Source organism: Schistocerca gregaria, chromosome 5 (assembly GCF_023897955.1).
Source record: "Schistocerca gregaria isolate iqSchGreg1 chromosome 5, iqSchGreg1.2, whole genome shotgun sequence".
In the NCBI taxonomy this organism is placed as follows: domain Eukaryota; kingdom Metazoa; phylum Arthropoda; class Insecta; order Orthoptera; family Acrididae; genus Schistocerca; species Schistocerca gregaria.
Genome location: NC_064924.1, coordinates 631,530,454 through 631,545,337, shown reverse-complemented (window position 1 = coordinate 631,545,337; position 14,884 = coordinate 631,530,454). Strand labels below are relative to the sequence as shown.

At 41.1% G+C, this 14,884-nt stretch overlaps 1 protein-coding gene across 3 annotated transcripts in view; it reads right to left on the bottom strand.

The window, feature by feature from the left end:
* Nucleotides 1-14,884, bottom strand: part of LOC126272207 (MAU2 chromatid cohesion factor homolog) — a 179,790-nt gene that overhangs the window by 19,681 nt on the left and 145,225 nt on the right. For all 3 annotated transcript variants that reach the window (XM_049974889.1, XM_049974890.1, XM_049974891.1), the window contains exons 8-9: nucleotides 2,970-3,175; nucleotides 2,477-2,679 (exon numbers count right to left, since the gene is read on the bottom strand). In XM_049974889.1, the coding sequence (XP_049830846.1) occupies nucleotides 2,477-2,679; nucleotides 2,970-3,175 (409 nt within the window). The remainder of the gene's footprint in view (nucleotides 1-2,476; nucleotides 2,680-2,969; nucleotides 3,176-14,884) is intronic.

The window sequence follows — 14,884 nt, the reverse complement described above, 5'->3', positions numbered from 1 at the left end:
GATATAAAATGTAGACTGGCAATGGCAAAGAAAGTGTTTCTGAAGAAGAGAAATTTGTTAACATCAAGTATAGATTTAAGTGTGAGGAAGTCATTTCTGAAAGTATTTGTATGGAGTGTAGCCGTGTATGGAAGTGAAACATGGATGATAAATAGTTTGGACAAGAAGAGAATAGAAGCGTTCGAAATGTGGTGCTACAGAAGAATGCTGAAGATTAGATGGGTAGATCACATAACTAATGAGGAGGTATTGAATAGAATTGGGGAGAAGAGGAGTTTGTGGCCCAACTTGACTAGAAGAAGGGATCGGTTGGTAGGACATGTTCTGAGGCATCAAGGGATCACCAATTTCGTACTGGAGGGATGTGTGGAGGATAAAAATCGTAGAGGGAGACCAAGAGATGAATACACTAAACATATTCAGAAGGATGTAGGCACTGTTCCCCTAGCAGCTTGCAAAACATGTCTCCACATCACCTTCATTGTACGTTGCACCCCATCAGTTCCGATACCATGTATCACATGCCTAATCTGCGCATCTGCCATCCTCCCCTCCCAGATTCCCAGCCAGCAAACCTGCTGCCTGCCTCAACCTGCTCCTACCCATCCCCAACCCCTGTTCCCACTCCTGTCGCTCTCTGCCTTTACCTACCCATTTCAACACAATCACCACCTCGCTGTGTTCCACCTGCCAGGATGCAATCCCGCTCGCAAACTCTTGCACAGGGATTGTGGAAGAGATGTAAGACCTGCCCAATTCACCCATCCAGCACTTTTCAACCCAGTACTGCCATAAGCTTATTCTATCCCATCAGAGGCAGGACCTCGTGTAAAAGTAGCCATGTCATCTACCAACTCTGCTGCAAACATTGCACAGCTTTTTACAGTAAATCTTGGAAGAGAGGTAGAGAAAACCTTGCACTGATTGCTTAGCTTTTTATGACAACTAACCTGCTGTCCGCCAGAATGAATAGCTAATGCTGAACTGTGGCCAAGAACAAAGTTTGCCACCCAGTAACACAACATTCAGCTGAGAACAACGTGGTCGAGTTCCACAACTGGTTTACAACTCAAGCCAACTGGACCCTTTCCTTCAGCAACATCTTTTATGAGCTACAGTGACAGAAGCTGTACTTGAACACATCCAGCCCTCCTGTAATCTTCCTGACCTTAATCTCTACTAACCCACTGTTCTCACACAATGTATGCTGTGACCCCTCTCCATGCTACCTTCATTGTGCACTACAATTCCCTAGCTCCAAAACCCATGTATCACATGCCTAATCTGTGCACCTGACACGCTCCTCTATTGCAGCCCTATCCAGCAAACCTGCTTCCTCCCTCTGAGCTGCTAGCTACCCATCCACAACCCCCTTCCTTTACCTCTACCCCCGTCCCTCCTCTCACCTGATACCATCACCACCACCACCACCACCACCACCACCCCCTAGTCCACCTGACGCAACTCAGTCCCAGTAATGTGTGTCCACGTGACAGTGTAGGGGCAGACGTACATATACATGCACTTGCGTACTCTAGCTCATCAACGGGTTTGTCCTGAAAGCTGTTTTCTTCCTCTTTTGCGTCTGTCTGCTGCTGACTCAACACTTTTGTTATCCGGTCATCTGATCTATTGTGCAAAGCTTTTGGAAGGGTTTTACACGTCACTGGGAGCAGAGTTACCTCTCAGCAATTGCTTATACCCATGTTTTCTATTCCTCTTTGTATTTGCTTTACAGTTCTTACATTATTCATTTTCCTACACTTATCATTTGAGGTTTTTGGTTGCACTACATTTGCAAAGTATCATTTTCTGACAAACTATAGGGAATGCTGTGATCCTGAAAAAAGTGTGGATGTTCTCAAGGAATGCGAGGCACAAAGTTCAAGGCCCAAAAGCTGAAAGACAGAAACAGGTTTCAACTACATCAACAAGGTACATGCTGTTGTTTTTCGATGAAAGTGATGTACTGTTTTGAGTGCCTAACTTGTCTACACATGGTTTGTTTATTATCAATTACTTTTCTTTGAAGTTCAGTATGTGCACATAATTTGCCATTTTCCATTTTTTACTGCCTGCTTGATTTTGTTAGTCATGTTATGTGACAGAAATAAGCCCTACAATTGACTTAAGATCCAAATTAAAAACACATTGATTTGTAATCAAAAGCACTACAAACAACATTCAGTCATGAATTTTTATGTAAAAAGTAATTTTTAATCAACACACTAACTAATTAAACATGATGTGTTATGACAATCTCCATGTATCTTTTTACCAAGCGCATTATTTTATTTTTCTAGCCTCCAATGGAGAAAAGTTGTTACACATCTTAGCATTGTTACCATCCACTAAAAAAACACGACATTCATTTTATCAAAAAACTATTTTTTCAGACTGTTTTACACAACTGTCCCCAAATAGAAGTAAACTGGGCTAAGATTTTAGAAAAGAGTTAATTACAGATCAGACTCACCTCTCAGGATAGCTGAAGCCCAGAGCTGAACATGGACATCCGGTATCTTGCTCGCTAGCTGCATGGCAGGGGTAACCATATTCATACTTTCACGACTATTTCCCAAAGAAAGAAATATGTGGCCCAACAAAACTAATGAACATGATGTTAAACGATTCAAATCTTCAGCATTTGCCATCTTCAGTGTCTCACGGAGATATCTCCTGTAAGTGAAGAATTAATTTAGCAACATTCCTAAGAGTTTTAATATTCCTTCACATAATGTCAGGAAACTCTTACTAAATTTTATATACGTCTTCATTTTTGTCATTAGCATTCAAAAATAACAAATTAAATATTGACAGTGAAGTATAATTTCCATCACAGTAAGATAGGATAAATACTGAGAGGGGCTCAATTACATGCCTTGTGCAGGCCAAGACTGTAGTTCTTGTACTGCCTTTTCGTATTTTAGTTCATTACGTTACACAACTGAAACTACTGATTTACTTACTTTGCCTCGTTGTACCTGGCCTGGAAGAAGGACTGAAGACCCTGCACATAATAGGCTGCTGCTCGAAGGCTGTGGGAATGTGTTGGTAAGTTCTCTGGATTTATTCGTTCCAACAGAGCAGTAAGCTCCTTTTCTCGTTTCGCTCGCAGATATACTATAGCCAAGTTTAAATTCGCGAAAGTCCATAGCTCACGGTCCTGAGATGTCTGAAAAGTAAAATGCAACTAATGCATAAGGTTGGTACTTCTATGTATATTACATCAACATACATAAAGGTGATGCATAAAGCATTTATTTGGCACACAGTTTCTATTGGGAGACATCTCACTATCTGGCATCAAAATTTCGTGCATTTTCAAGAGGACAGCTAACAGGGAGAAACAAAGCCTGTACACACAAAATGGAACATGCAAATATCCACAGCCAGTATTAGTGATACTACCACACACACAACAAGAATGCAATAGTTTCAGAAACGTCATTCAGGAACAGTTTATAACAGCTATAGTTTTTGTTAAAAAAAATATGCTGCACTGTATTAGGTTTCCTGCAACATGAAAGAAAACTTCACTGTAGCGTATGACTTTTTTAAAAAATGTGCGCGTGGCTCCCGAGTTCAAACGGCCATCTCAGGGTTTTTTTTTATTATTATTATTATTATTTTTGTAGGGGGGGGGGGGGGGGGTGCGTTCGAATGAAAGAGACAAGCTAGCATCAGTTGTGGAGTTTTAGCAATCTTACAACAATGACAAAAGAAGAAAAGGTCTGGGATTTCTCACTGAATGGAATATTCCCAGTGCTAAACTTCTGAAACTGCCAAGCTAGATATTTTCATACTTATTTATGTAATGCAGGCAACCCCGCAAGAGGGGCACCGCGCGCCCCGTGCACACCCTCCATATGCATCCGTTACTGACTTGATAAGGTTACTTCAAGAGGAATAAAACATGGAGAATGATACACAAACCAATTTAAAAAAAAGAATTATCAGTTGTAACTACAGAATATATTAAAAACTTAAGCAATATCAGTAAAATAACAGAAATGAATAAATGCAAGAAAATGGAAGAATGTGAGAGAACATACAGTAAATGCTATCTCTGAGAGTATGTGGGTACTGCATTTAGAAAGTAAGAAGTTGAACAAAATAGAAATATAAAGGGAACAAACAGGAAATCATTAACACTACACTCAAAAACTGTGCCAAGACAACAGTTTGCATTAAAGAAATGAACCAAATAAAATAATAAAGCTACATGAAGAGACAACTTCAAGAGGCATTAAGTGTGGAAATTAAAACAAGTACTGATAAAAAGAAAGACTTAACAACTGTAACTACAGACTATATGGATTACATACACAATTTCAATAAAATACAAAAAATGGGGGAATATGAGGGAGGACAGTGTGGGAATAAATGAAAGCTGAGAGGATCATATGAAGTTTGGAAGTATTAAACTGTGTCTTGTTATTTAGACCAAATTTGGATTGTGAGCCAGACGTTTGTTAATTTGCAAGACTTCCAGCAGACTGAGCTTAGGCCTTTGTTTTCTAAGTGAAGAACATGGCACTTTGGCTGGTAGTTGTGACCCTCACTCAGTACAAGCTCAGCAAATGTGGAATCAGAATTCTGCTATCTCCAACTGAATTATTTTCAGCCAGCCTAGTTGCTAAGTCTCTGCCTCACTGACCAATGCAAAACTTGTCACAATCAGAACATGTAATTTTGGATACCTAACTGTTGACTATTTCAGTAGCATTCACTGGTTTGGATGGAGCCATCAGGGAGGAGATGGTCAACTTCCAAGGAACGTGGAATGCTGGGTTGAGCTGGATCGGGTGATGCAGAAGGGAGAGAAGGCGATGAGGTTGTGAAGGTATTAGGATAGGGTATCTTGGCCCTAGGTTCAGCCTGCCACCCACATGGCACCCCTCTTATGCCAACCTATTTATGCGATATCTAGAGGAGACCTTCCTATCCTTCCAAAACACCACACTCCTAGTCTGACTCAGGTTCATTGATGATATCTTCACGATTTGGACTCAGGCCCAAGACACCACCTCTGCTGCAATCATTGCACAGGTTTTTATATTGTTATGACTATTTACCAGCTGTACACCAGGACGAACAGCCACCACCAAATTGTGGCAAAAAGCAAAAAGACCACAATGTAGCACAACATGCAGCTGAACACAACATGCTTCATTTCAATGGCTGATTCATAACCCAGGCCATATGTATTCTCCCCTCCACCACCAGCTTTCCTGAACTGCATAGATGGAGTTATTCTTACGACACATTCACCACTCCCGAAATTATTCCAGCCTCAACCTATGGTAAATTACTGTCCCCACACCCTCCACCCAACATTTTCCATCCCCTTTGTCCAATCACCTCCTCCCTGTTCACATCCTGTCATCCTCAATGTATGCTGCCATCTGCTAACATATCCACCAGTCTTTTCCCCTTCTCTGCCCCCCCCCCCCCTCTGCCTCTCGAGGCTGTGCCTGGCGACAGTCTTATCATGCCTCCATCTAGTCCCTGCACACACTGCCAGTTAAACTCTTCTCTCCACACACCCATATCTTGCTATCTTTTGCCCTTCCCCGTACTCTCCAAACTGCTGCTACTTTCCACATGGCTGTGTGTGTGTGTGTGTGTGTGTGTGTGTGTGTGTGTGTGTGTGTGTGTGTGTTCCTTTTCTGAAGAAGGCTTTGGCTGGAAGCTAAATGTGTAACAGTCTTTTCAATGGCTTGTCTGCAACTAAACATGACATGTTTATGGTGAGTAGCAAGCCATCTTTTTCTTTACACTGATGACATTCCGATCTGGAATTTCCACTGTTTAGTAACTTTGTAAGTTGTTTATGTAACCAGTCATTCAGTTTTGAGGAACTGATTAGTTGTTCTTTAATTTTTAATTTGGAGCAGGGTTTTACAGGCACAAGTGGCTTTTGAGAGATGGTTTTATAGCATTTAGTTTAGTGTGTATTGATGATATCATACTTTGACCAGGTTAGAAATCAAACTTTTTCCCTTTATCTATGTTTCTTTCTCACTTATGTTATGCTTGATCGTTTCTCCAACACATTTCAACTGTTAGTTTTTATGAATGCTTATAACACAGATTTCATGTGTATTATCCCAGTTTTCACAAAGAATACTTGTAATCCTATTTTAAGGTAGTTTATTGGAGACTGGTGATTTGGATACAAAACTACTTCCATTTCAAGAGCTAAGAGACCTAACCATTTGCAAATTCCAGGCATTTTGTTCTTATTGTGGGTTTTGCTCCAACTAACATCCCTACACTGGCCCTCCAAAAAAAATCTCGGCGATGTAACTGAGGGCTACACTGAGAAGCAGTTAGGGTAATACAACACTTCGTCTAAGACTGGTTTTTATTGTGAAAGCTTTTGGAATTCCTTCCTTGAAGTTTTACCTTCGAATTTGTTTTAGTTTGATGATTTTTAGTAATATGGGACAAAGACTGTATGATGTGGCAAATTTTAAAAGTGTGGGTCCGCTTTTTTGTTTTTGTTTAAGTCTATGAATGAAGTAAAGAGCTGTTTATTTCTGTAATTGTAATAGTCCACATTACTTCAGGCTGAGAATTTGGCCTGGGCAACTTCTGCATAGTTGACAACCTCCTTGGAATTCTCCAAGTTGTAGTCCCAGAATTTTTTGATCTTATCATAAATTATACAGGAATTTTTTTTGTGCAATCTAGAATGATTGTTCCTTTATAATGATCTAGGTTGGTTTTATATACTTCTTTACGTAGTGGCTGAATTACACCTGTGGTCCTGTGCTCTGGTATTTTCTGTGACTTACATTTTGACTAGAACTGAACAAAGTAAGAGCATATGGACTATCAGACCGATTGTGTGATTGGACTGAAGAGTTCCTAGATAACAGAACGCAGTACGTCATTCTCAATGGAGAGAAGTCTTCTGAAGTAAGAGTGATTTCAGGTGTGCCGCAGGGGAGTGTCGTAGGACAGTTGCTATTCACAATATACATAAATGACATTGTGGATAACATCGGAAGTTCACTGAGGCTTTTTGAGGATGATGCTGTGGTATATCAAGAGGTTGTAACAATGGAAAATTGTACTGAAATGCAGGTGGATCTGCAGCGAATTGATGCATGGTGCAGGGAATGGCAATTGAATCTCAAAGTAGACAAGTGTAATGTGCGGCGAATACATAGAAAGAAAGATCCCTTATCATTTAGTTACAATATAGCAGGTCAGCAACTGGAAGCAGTTAATTCCATAAATTATCTGGGAGTATGCATTGGAAGTGATTTAAAATGGAATGATCATATAATGTTGATCATCGATAAAGCAGATAGCAGACTGAGATTCATTGGAAGAATCCTAAGGAAATGCAATCCGAAAACAAAGGAAGTAAGTTGCAGTATGCTTGTTCGCCCACTGCTTGAATACTGCTCAGCAGTGTGGGATCCATACCAGAGAGGGTTGATAGAAGAGATAGAGAAGATCCAACGGAGAGCAGCGCGCTTCGCTACAGGATCATTTAGTAATCGCGAAAGCAGTACAGAGATGATAGATAAACTCCAGTCGAAGACTCTGCAGGAGAGACGCTCAGTAGCTCGGTTCGGGCTTTTGTTGAAGTTTTGAGAACATACCTTCACTGAGGAGTCAAGCAGTACATTGCTCCCTCCTACGTATATCTCGCAAAGAGACCTTGAGGATAAAATCAGAGAGATCAGAGCCCACACAGAGGCATACCAACAATCCTTCTTTCCACGAACAACACGAGACTGGAATAGAAGGGAGAACCGATAGAGGTACTCAAGGTATCCTCCGCCACACGCCGTCAGGTGGCTTGCGGAATAGGGATGTAGATGTAGATGTAGATGTAGATGTTAGCTGTTATTTGTGACTGCGGGTTTCACTGTATTTTTTTTCTGATTTCTCCACAGATTAAGTCTTTGCCACACACTTATTAATTTTTTAATTTCCTGGTTGTCAGTTCTATCAGACTGATTGTTGGAGGGATTATTAGATTGGCAGTGGTTAAAATGAGTGTGCCCATATTTACAGGGTTATTCAAAATGAAAAGGAAGTATTCTTGTGACTATAGTAACGACTTTGTTTCACAAAGTTTAACTCTCACTGTTCCAATGGACGCTCACTGATGTTTGATGTGCACTTCATTTGAGATACTGCAGATGTCTATTCAGTATTGCATTTCCAGCCACGTACATCTGAACATAGCCTGATCAATGCACTTAACCATGCCTCTATCTGGTGTATTACCTTCTGTTAAGTCCTGTGGAAACAGGGATACATAAACCATATCTTTCATACACCCCCCCCCCCCCCCCCCCCACACACACACACATATTTATGCAAGGCCAGGTGACTTGAGGTCACAACATTGATGGCATGCACAACCAATCCAGCACTGTGAAAGATGTTTTTACCTGTTCTGTCAACTGAGGCAACAACCAGAGAGAAGCATATCGAGGCAGGTTATGCCTGTAATGGTAGATTCTGCAAAGAAGAAAGGACCAAAGACTCTGTGGTTGGTTATGCCACAGAAAACATTAAGTTCTGGAGAATCACGTACAAGTTCCAGAGGAGCATGTGAGTTTTGTGTATCCCTCCCGTATTCCAAAATTATGCTTGTTCACTTTTCCTCTTAAGTGAAAAGTGGCCACATCAGAGAACTTAAGTCCATCTGTGAAATCATCCACCTCCATCAATGCTTGAAAATCAATGCGTAATTGTCTCCAATTTGGTTTATCAGCTGGTTTCAGTGCCTGCAACATTTGAGTTCTGTAAGCCTTGAACTGCAGATGCTTGCGCAATACATGCCACACTACTGATTGCGAAACATTCACTTCGCTGTTCGCATGACGTGCATTTTCTATGGTTTCTTTTCTTGACCATATGAATGCTTTACACCACTTCGTTCTCAATGGATGACTTTCCACTGATTTTCTTCATGCATATGCATTCTGTATCCTGAAACTGCTTTGCCCATGTATCTGTGTGGTGCCAAACTGGGTCTGAAAATGTCTTTGATCAATCATTACTGATGATTATTTTGCATCTTCTATGATACAATATGCTTTTCTGTGACAGATGCCACCACTTTGAATACTAATGCACGCAATGTTTTATCCTAGTCAACCTAAACTGCGAGAGTCAATCTTTGAGTCCATTACTTATAATTATTTTTGTTTGTTTGATTTTTTTTTACAAGGAAAAGGGAAGGGAAGGAATTTATTTCATTTCTATAACATTGGGTAACATCACCAACGAATTTAAACTTTTTTACAATTGTCAGCACCTTTAACCCACAGTGACACTGATTCCAATTCATTTATTTTACGATGATTCCTGGTCCTGAGAACGAAAGGCATGGCCGACAAGTAATATGATGTGCTCATCTCTCTATTGTAGACCTCTGTGTTGTGAAACGTCCGATAGGCATGACATCATGGGTGTTAAAACTTCCTAGCCCTGGAACTTTGTAGACTTTAGGTCCATGGATGAGGGCTACGGTTACCCAGCCATTACCATGCTGCAAGGTATCGCTGTTGCTAATAGTAAAGTTCAGAACCCCACCACGTAACACTGAAGGACCATGCAGGACGACTTGTGCACTGACAGTTCTCAGTATTAATAGCAATATTGTCTATTGCTTTATAAACTGTAAGGCGAGTACGCCTTCTCCTCCTATAATATCGTGGCATCTTCTGTGTGAGCGGCCCAATGCTGTTGTTCGCGCAGCTACACGTAGAATGAAGCCTTCTTACCAGATTCATTACTTATATAGACAAAACTGTTGCACCCTTGAGCCCCTGGTTCTCGATGTAGGCTTAGCGGTTCTCGGCTGACACTGTTAATGAGAAATTTAATGTGTATTTCTGAAATAAAGTCATTACTATAGTCACAGGAATGCTTTCTTTTTGTCCCATTCATTTTGAATCATCCCATACTTCAAACTTTTCCAGAGGGTTTTTACGATTTGAAAGTTTGTGATATGTCTCTACGAGGATCTCTGCATTTTCTTGTTTACTGTTTACTAACTTTATAGTTTAAATAAATAAAAACTTCCCTGATTTCTCTCTCAACATTATTATTGGAATCCAAATTTTTTAAAGATATGTAATATTTCAAATGCCACAAAATTGTAGGCTCGCAACTGGGACAACAGCAGCAGAAGAAAGACTTACCTACAGGAATTGTGAATACTTTAGCGATAGGGTTTAAAATATAAAATATTTTTGGTTATTATTAAACTTATCAAAAGCAAAAATATAATGTGAAACTTTTGTAAAATAAGTAGGTGACAGAAGGGCTCACCGGTACTTAAATTCAGGAGTCAACATTCCAAATACTTGCCAACAGAAACACTTAGAAGTGGTAAAAAAAATACCTATATCTAGCTTTTGAAACTTTACTGTTCTTTCCTAAGAAAGGATCTTTCCTAAGAAAGGAAGGAGGGCTAGGTTGAAGAAGTTTGGAAAAGGTAAAAGGGGGTGGGGAGCCTCAAATTCCAGATTGAGAGGGAGCCACTCGTGGATAAGGGGGACAAAGATGAAGAGGTAGGTGTCAGAGTGAGGTAGTCAAAATAGGACATTAGTAAGCATTGTACCAGCTTCAGTCCAGAGATATTTGTAGGGGAGAATAGAGAAGGAAAAATGAATTACAAGAGGAAGAGGAACATAAAGTGGAATGATTAGTGCAATTGAGAATTAAAGGAAATGGAAAGTTATTTGTGTCCATTCATACACTCAGCCAATTTAATTAGTGTCATTCCTACGTAAAAAGGCATGCAATAAACATGTTAGTTGCTGAACACCTGTGTGGTTCCATACGTTGTTCTGCCTTCAATGTTATAGGATCTTCCAGTGGTCTGCCTGGTGTAAGCTGCTGTGGGTATGAGGCAGATTTTCAAGTGGGAACAACTGCAGGAGTAGAAAACTTGGAATAGTGATAATGGTCATACGAGTGATAAGCTCTTTGGGATTTTGTGGCTGTGATTCATGTTGGTCCAGTGCCTAGAGGGCAGGGAGGAATGAAATGCATTCTCGTAGTGATCAAATATTGATCTAAGAAAGTAACATTATATCCGATGAAGAAAGCTACAACCTGTATGGATGGGAATAAAAGAAAAAGATGGTAAATAGGAACACCAGTATGATTCAATGTAAGAGAACAAGTGTTACTAAGAAGTCACAAAGTTTGAAGTTTTAAAAAGGTGAAGTGACATAGAAGTTCTGTCCTTTACATGAGGGACCATTCATTACGAAAAGTATGCCTCATCCTAAGGCGACTGTGCTTGCCGATATAAGTTCACGAAAGGAAAAAGGAATTTACAGTATTCAGAATATGAGGCTGTTCATACCCAAGTAAATCAAAGTTAAAATTGATTTACAAACTTAAACATTTACAGCACAGGAAATGTCAACTTCTAAAGAAATACCGGACACCTGAAGAGATAATATTTATGCATTTTTGTAGCTTTAAGAGTTAATAACTATGCATATCTGGCATTTTGGGAGATTATGAGAATGCACAAATGTAGGCTTACACATAGTGGGACAGTATTGCACCTAATTTCTAATGCGGTTACATGTTGTTGGTAGGAGAAAGCTGTGTTTGTGCCCTAGTTACAGGGTGGCAATAAGAGTGATATACTGTATGCGAGTTTTGAGGTTCATGGTTAATATGCAGTTTCAGGACAGTCAGGGAACTAAATCATTTTGTTACCCTTAAAAGGGTTTTGCTCTGATGGAGATGTTTTATGGTTTATGTATAAGATATGTGTAGATGTGACAGATCTGAGAGAGAGACTGTTTACATTCTAGAGATCAATGTGTACTTGCATACGAGATAGAAAGTATCCCTTATGGCAAGGAACTCTTGTTTTTATCAATAATGACTTAGGACACCCAATGCTATCGAGAAAATTATCAATGTCGCTACTAACAAGATTCAAAGAAGCATAAATCCTTGCCAAGTCTCTCTCCAATGTAAGCCATGTTCTGAGACAACAATGCTTTCTCCAAAGATGATGCCAAGAGTTCAGGTACCCTTTCTGAACTAAAAATTTGTGTACAGCTTTGAGTTTTGTACTGTAGCACGACGAAGTTTTTTAGGGGAACATTTGCTTGAATATGTAGAAATGGCAAGGGTTTATATTTCTCTACAAGGTAGTTTATAGTAAGCATATTTTATGTAACTTTTGTAGGGCAGTGTGTCCTCAGATGACTTCTGGTCTATTTAGTGAATATCAAGTGTATCCGTATAATGTTCCTATTCTGTATGTGAAAAGTGAAAAGACAAAAGTAGCAGCAAGTTTACTCACAATTTTTAACAAAAATGATATATTCCTATGGATTGTTGGTGTGTAATGTACTCACAATCTCTTGAAGGTTTCTACAAACAATTTCTCAGTCTGAGGTAACAAATAGCTGTGAGATTCCTGCGAGATACTGGATGTTCGAATCAATAATCCTTTACAAGTTGATTGTAATAAATGACCTTGACCTTTTGACAAAAATGTCTTCATTTAATACAATAAACTTAACTCAGTAAGACATTACAGAGATATGTTTATGATGAACATAAAGTTGCACATTAATTACAGTTATAAAGAAACGAGAACAATTTTATGTTGAGGTCACAATAAAAGAGGATTCTTTGATCCATATCTTTAAATAGGTTGAGAGTCTAGCTAATAAGTGTTACACACAATAAAAAAAAAAAAAAGGTACACTCCTGGAAATTGAAATAAGAACACCGTGAATTCATTGTCCCAGGAAGGGGAAACTTTATTGACACATTCCTGGGGTCAGATACATCACATGATCACACTGACAGAACCACAGGCACATAGACACAGGCAACAGAGCATGCACAATGTCGGCACTAGTACAGTGTATATCCACCTTTCGCAGCAATGCAGGCTGCTATTCTCCCATGGAGACGATCGTAGAGATGCTGGATGTAGTCCTGTGGAACGGCTTGCCATGCCATTTCCACCTGGCGCCTCAGTTGGACCAGCGTTCGTGCTGGACGTGCAGACCGCGTGAGACGACACTTCATCCAGTCCCAAACATGCTCAATGGGGGACAGATCCGGAGATCTTGCTGGCCAGGGTAGTTGACTTACACCTTCTAGAGCACGTTGGGTGGCACGGGATACATGCGGACGTGCATTGTCCTGTTGGAACAGCAAGTTCCCTTGCCGGTCTAGGAATGGAAGAACGATAGGTTCGATGACGGTTTGGATGTACCGTGCACTATTCAGTGTCCCCTCGACGATAACCAGAGGTGTACGACCAGTGTAGGAGATCGCTCCCCACACCATGATGGCGGGTGTTGGCCCTGTGTGCCTCAGTCGTATGCAGTCCTGATTGTGGCGCTCACCTGCACGGCGCCAAACACGCATACGACCATCATTGGCACCAAGGCAGAAGAGACTCTCATCGCTGAAGACGACACGTCTCCATTCGTCCTTCCATTCACGCCTGTCGCGACACCACTGGAGGTGGGCTGCACGATGTTGGGGCGTGAGTGGAAGACGGCCTAACGGTGTGCGGGACCGTAGCCCAGCTTCATGGAGACGGTTGCGAATGGTCCTCGCCGATACCCCAGGAGCAATAGTGTCCCTAATTTGCTGGGAAGTGGCGGTGCGGTCCCCTACGGCACTGTGTAGGATCCTATGGTCTTGGCGTGCATCCGTGCGTCGCTGCGGTCCGGTCCCAGGTCGACGGGCACGTGCACCTTCGCCGACCACTGACGACAACATCGATGTACTCTGGAGACCTCACGCCCCACGTGTTGAGCAATTCGGCGGTACGTCCACCCGGCCTCCCCCATGCCCACTATATGCCCTCGCTCAAAGTCCATCAACTGCACATATGGTTCACGTCCACGCTGTCGCGGCATGCTACCAGTGTTAAAGACTGCGATGGAGCTCCGTATGCCACGGCAAACTGGCTGACACTGACGGCGGCGGTGCACAAATGCTGCGCAGCTAGCGTCATTCGATGGCCAACACCGCGGTTCTTGGTGTGTCCGCTGTGCCGTGCGTGTGATCATTCTTTGTACAGCCCTCTCGCAGCGTCCGGAGCAAATATGGTGGGTCTGACACACCGGTGTCAATGTGTTCTTTTTTCCATTTCCAGGAGTGTATGCTATTGTATAAAGCGTTACCAATTCAAAGGATTGACAAGTTTTACAGTTCCAAGGGGAAATCTATGGAAAACCTACTGTCACTTAGCACGGAAAAAGTGTACTTTTGCCCAGGAAAACGTATATGTTTTTACTGGGATATCTGGGAAAAATCCGGACATTTTTTCCTTGTCCGTGTATACACCCTGATCCTGGATCTGTAATCATCGCTGTTGACACCACTTCTTCCCTATACAGCAACAACCTTCATGGCCACGGTCTTGCTGCTGTTGAACACTAACTTTTCCAATGTCCCTCAGACTCCAAAAACACTATCTCATCCCTCATGCACCTTACTAACTTTATCCTAAGCCATACTATTTCTCCTTTGAAGGGAAGGTGTACAAAGAAATCAGTGGCACAGCCATGGGCACTCACAAGACACACTCCTTTGCCAACCTGTTTGTGCGCTTTTGGGAATACAGGTGGATGGCATAGCTTATCTTCAATCATAAAGATTCCAAACAATACGTAATAAGATGATATTTATTAAATATGAAGAAATACTCAACTTAAATGATGCTTCTTCTTGTGAAATATCCAGTACAATAAGATATTTGAAATTATTAAAATTCCCACAAAATATTTAAGTCCTGTCACTGTGCCTCTGAGTGATGCCTACATCGAGTCCAAAGCTGTCCGTTGATGCCTAAGGAGCGTAAGTCTCAGAGACAAGTGATGAACACTGCAGC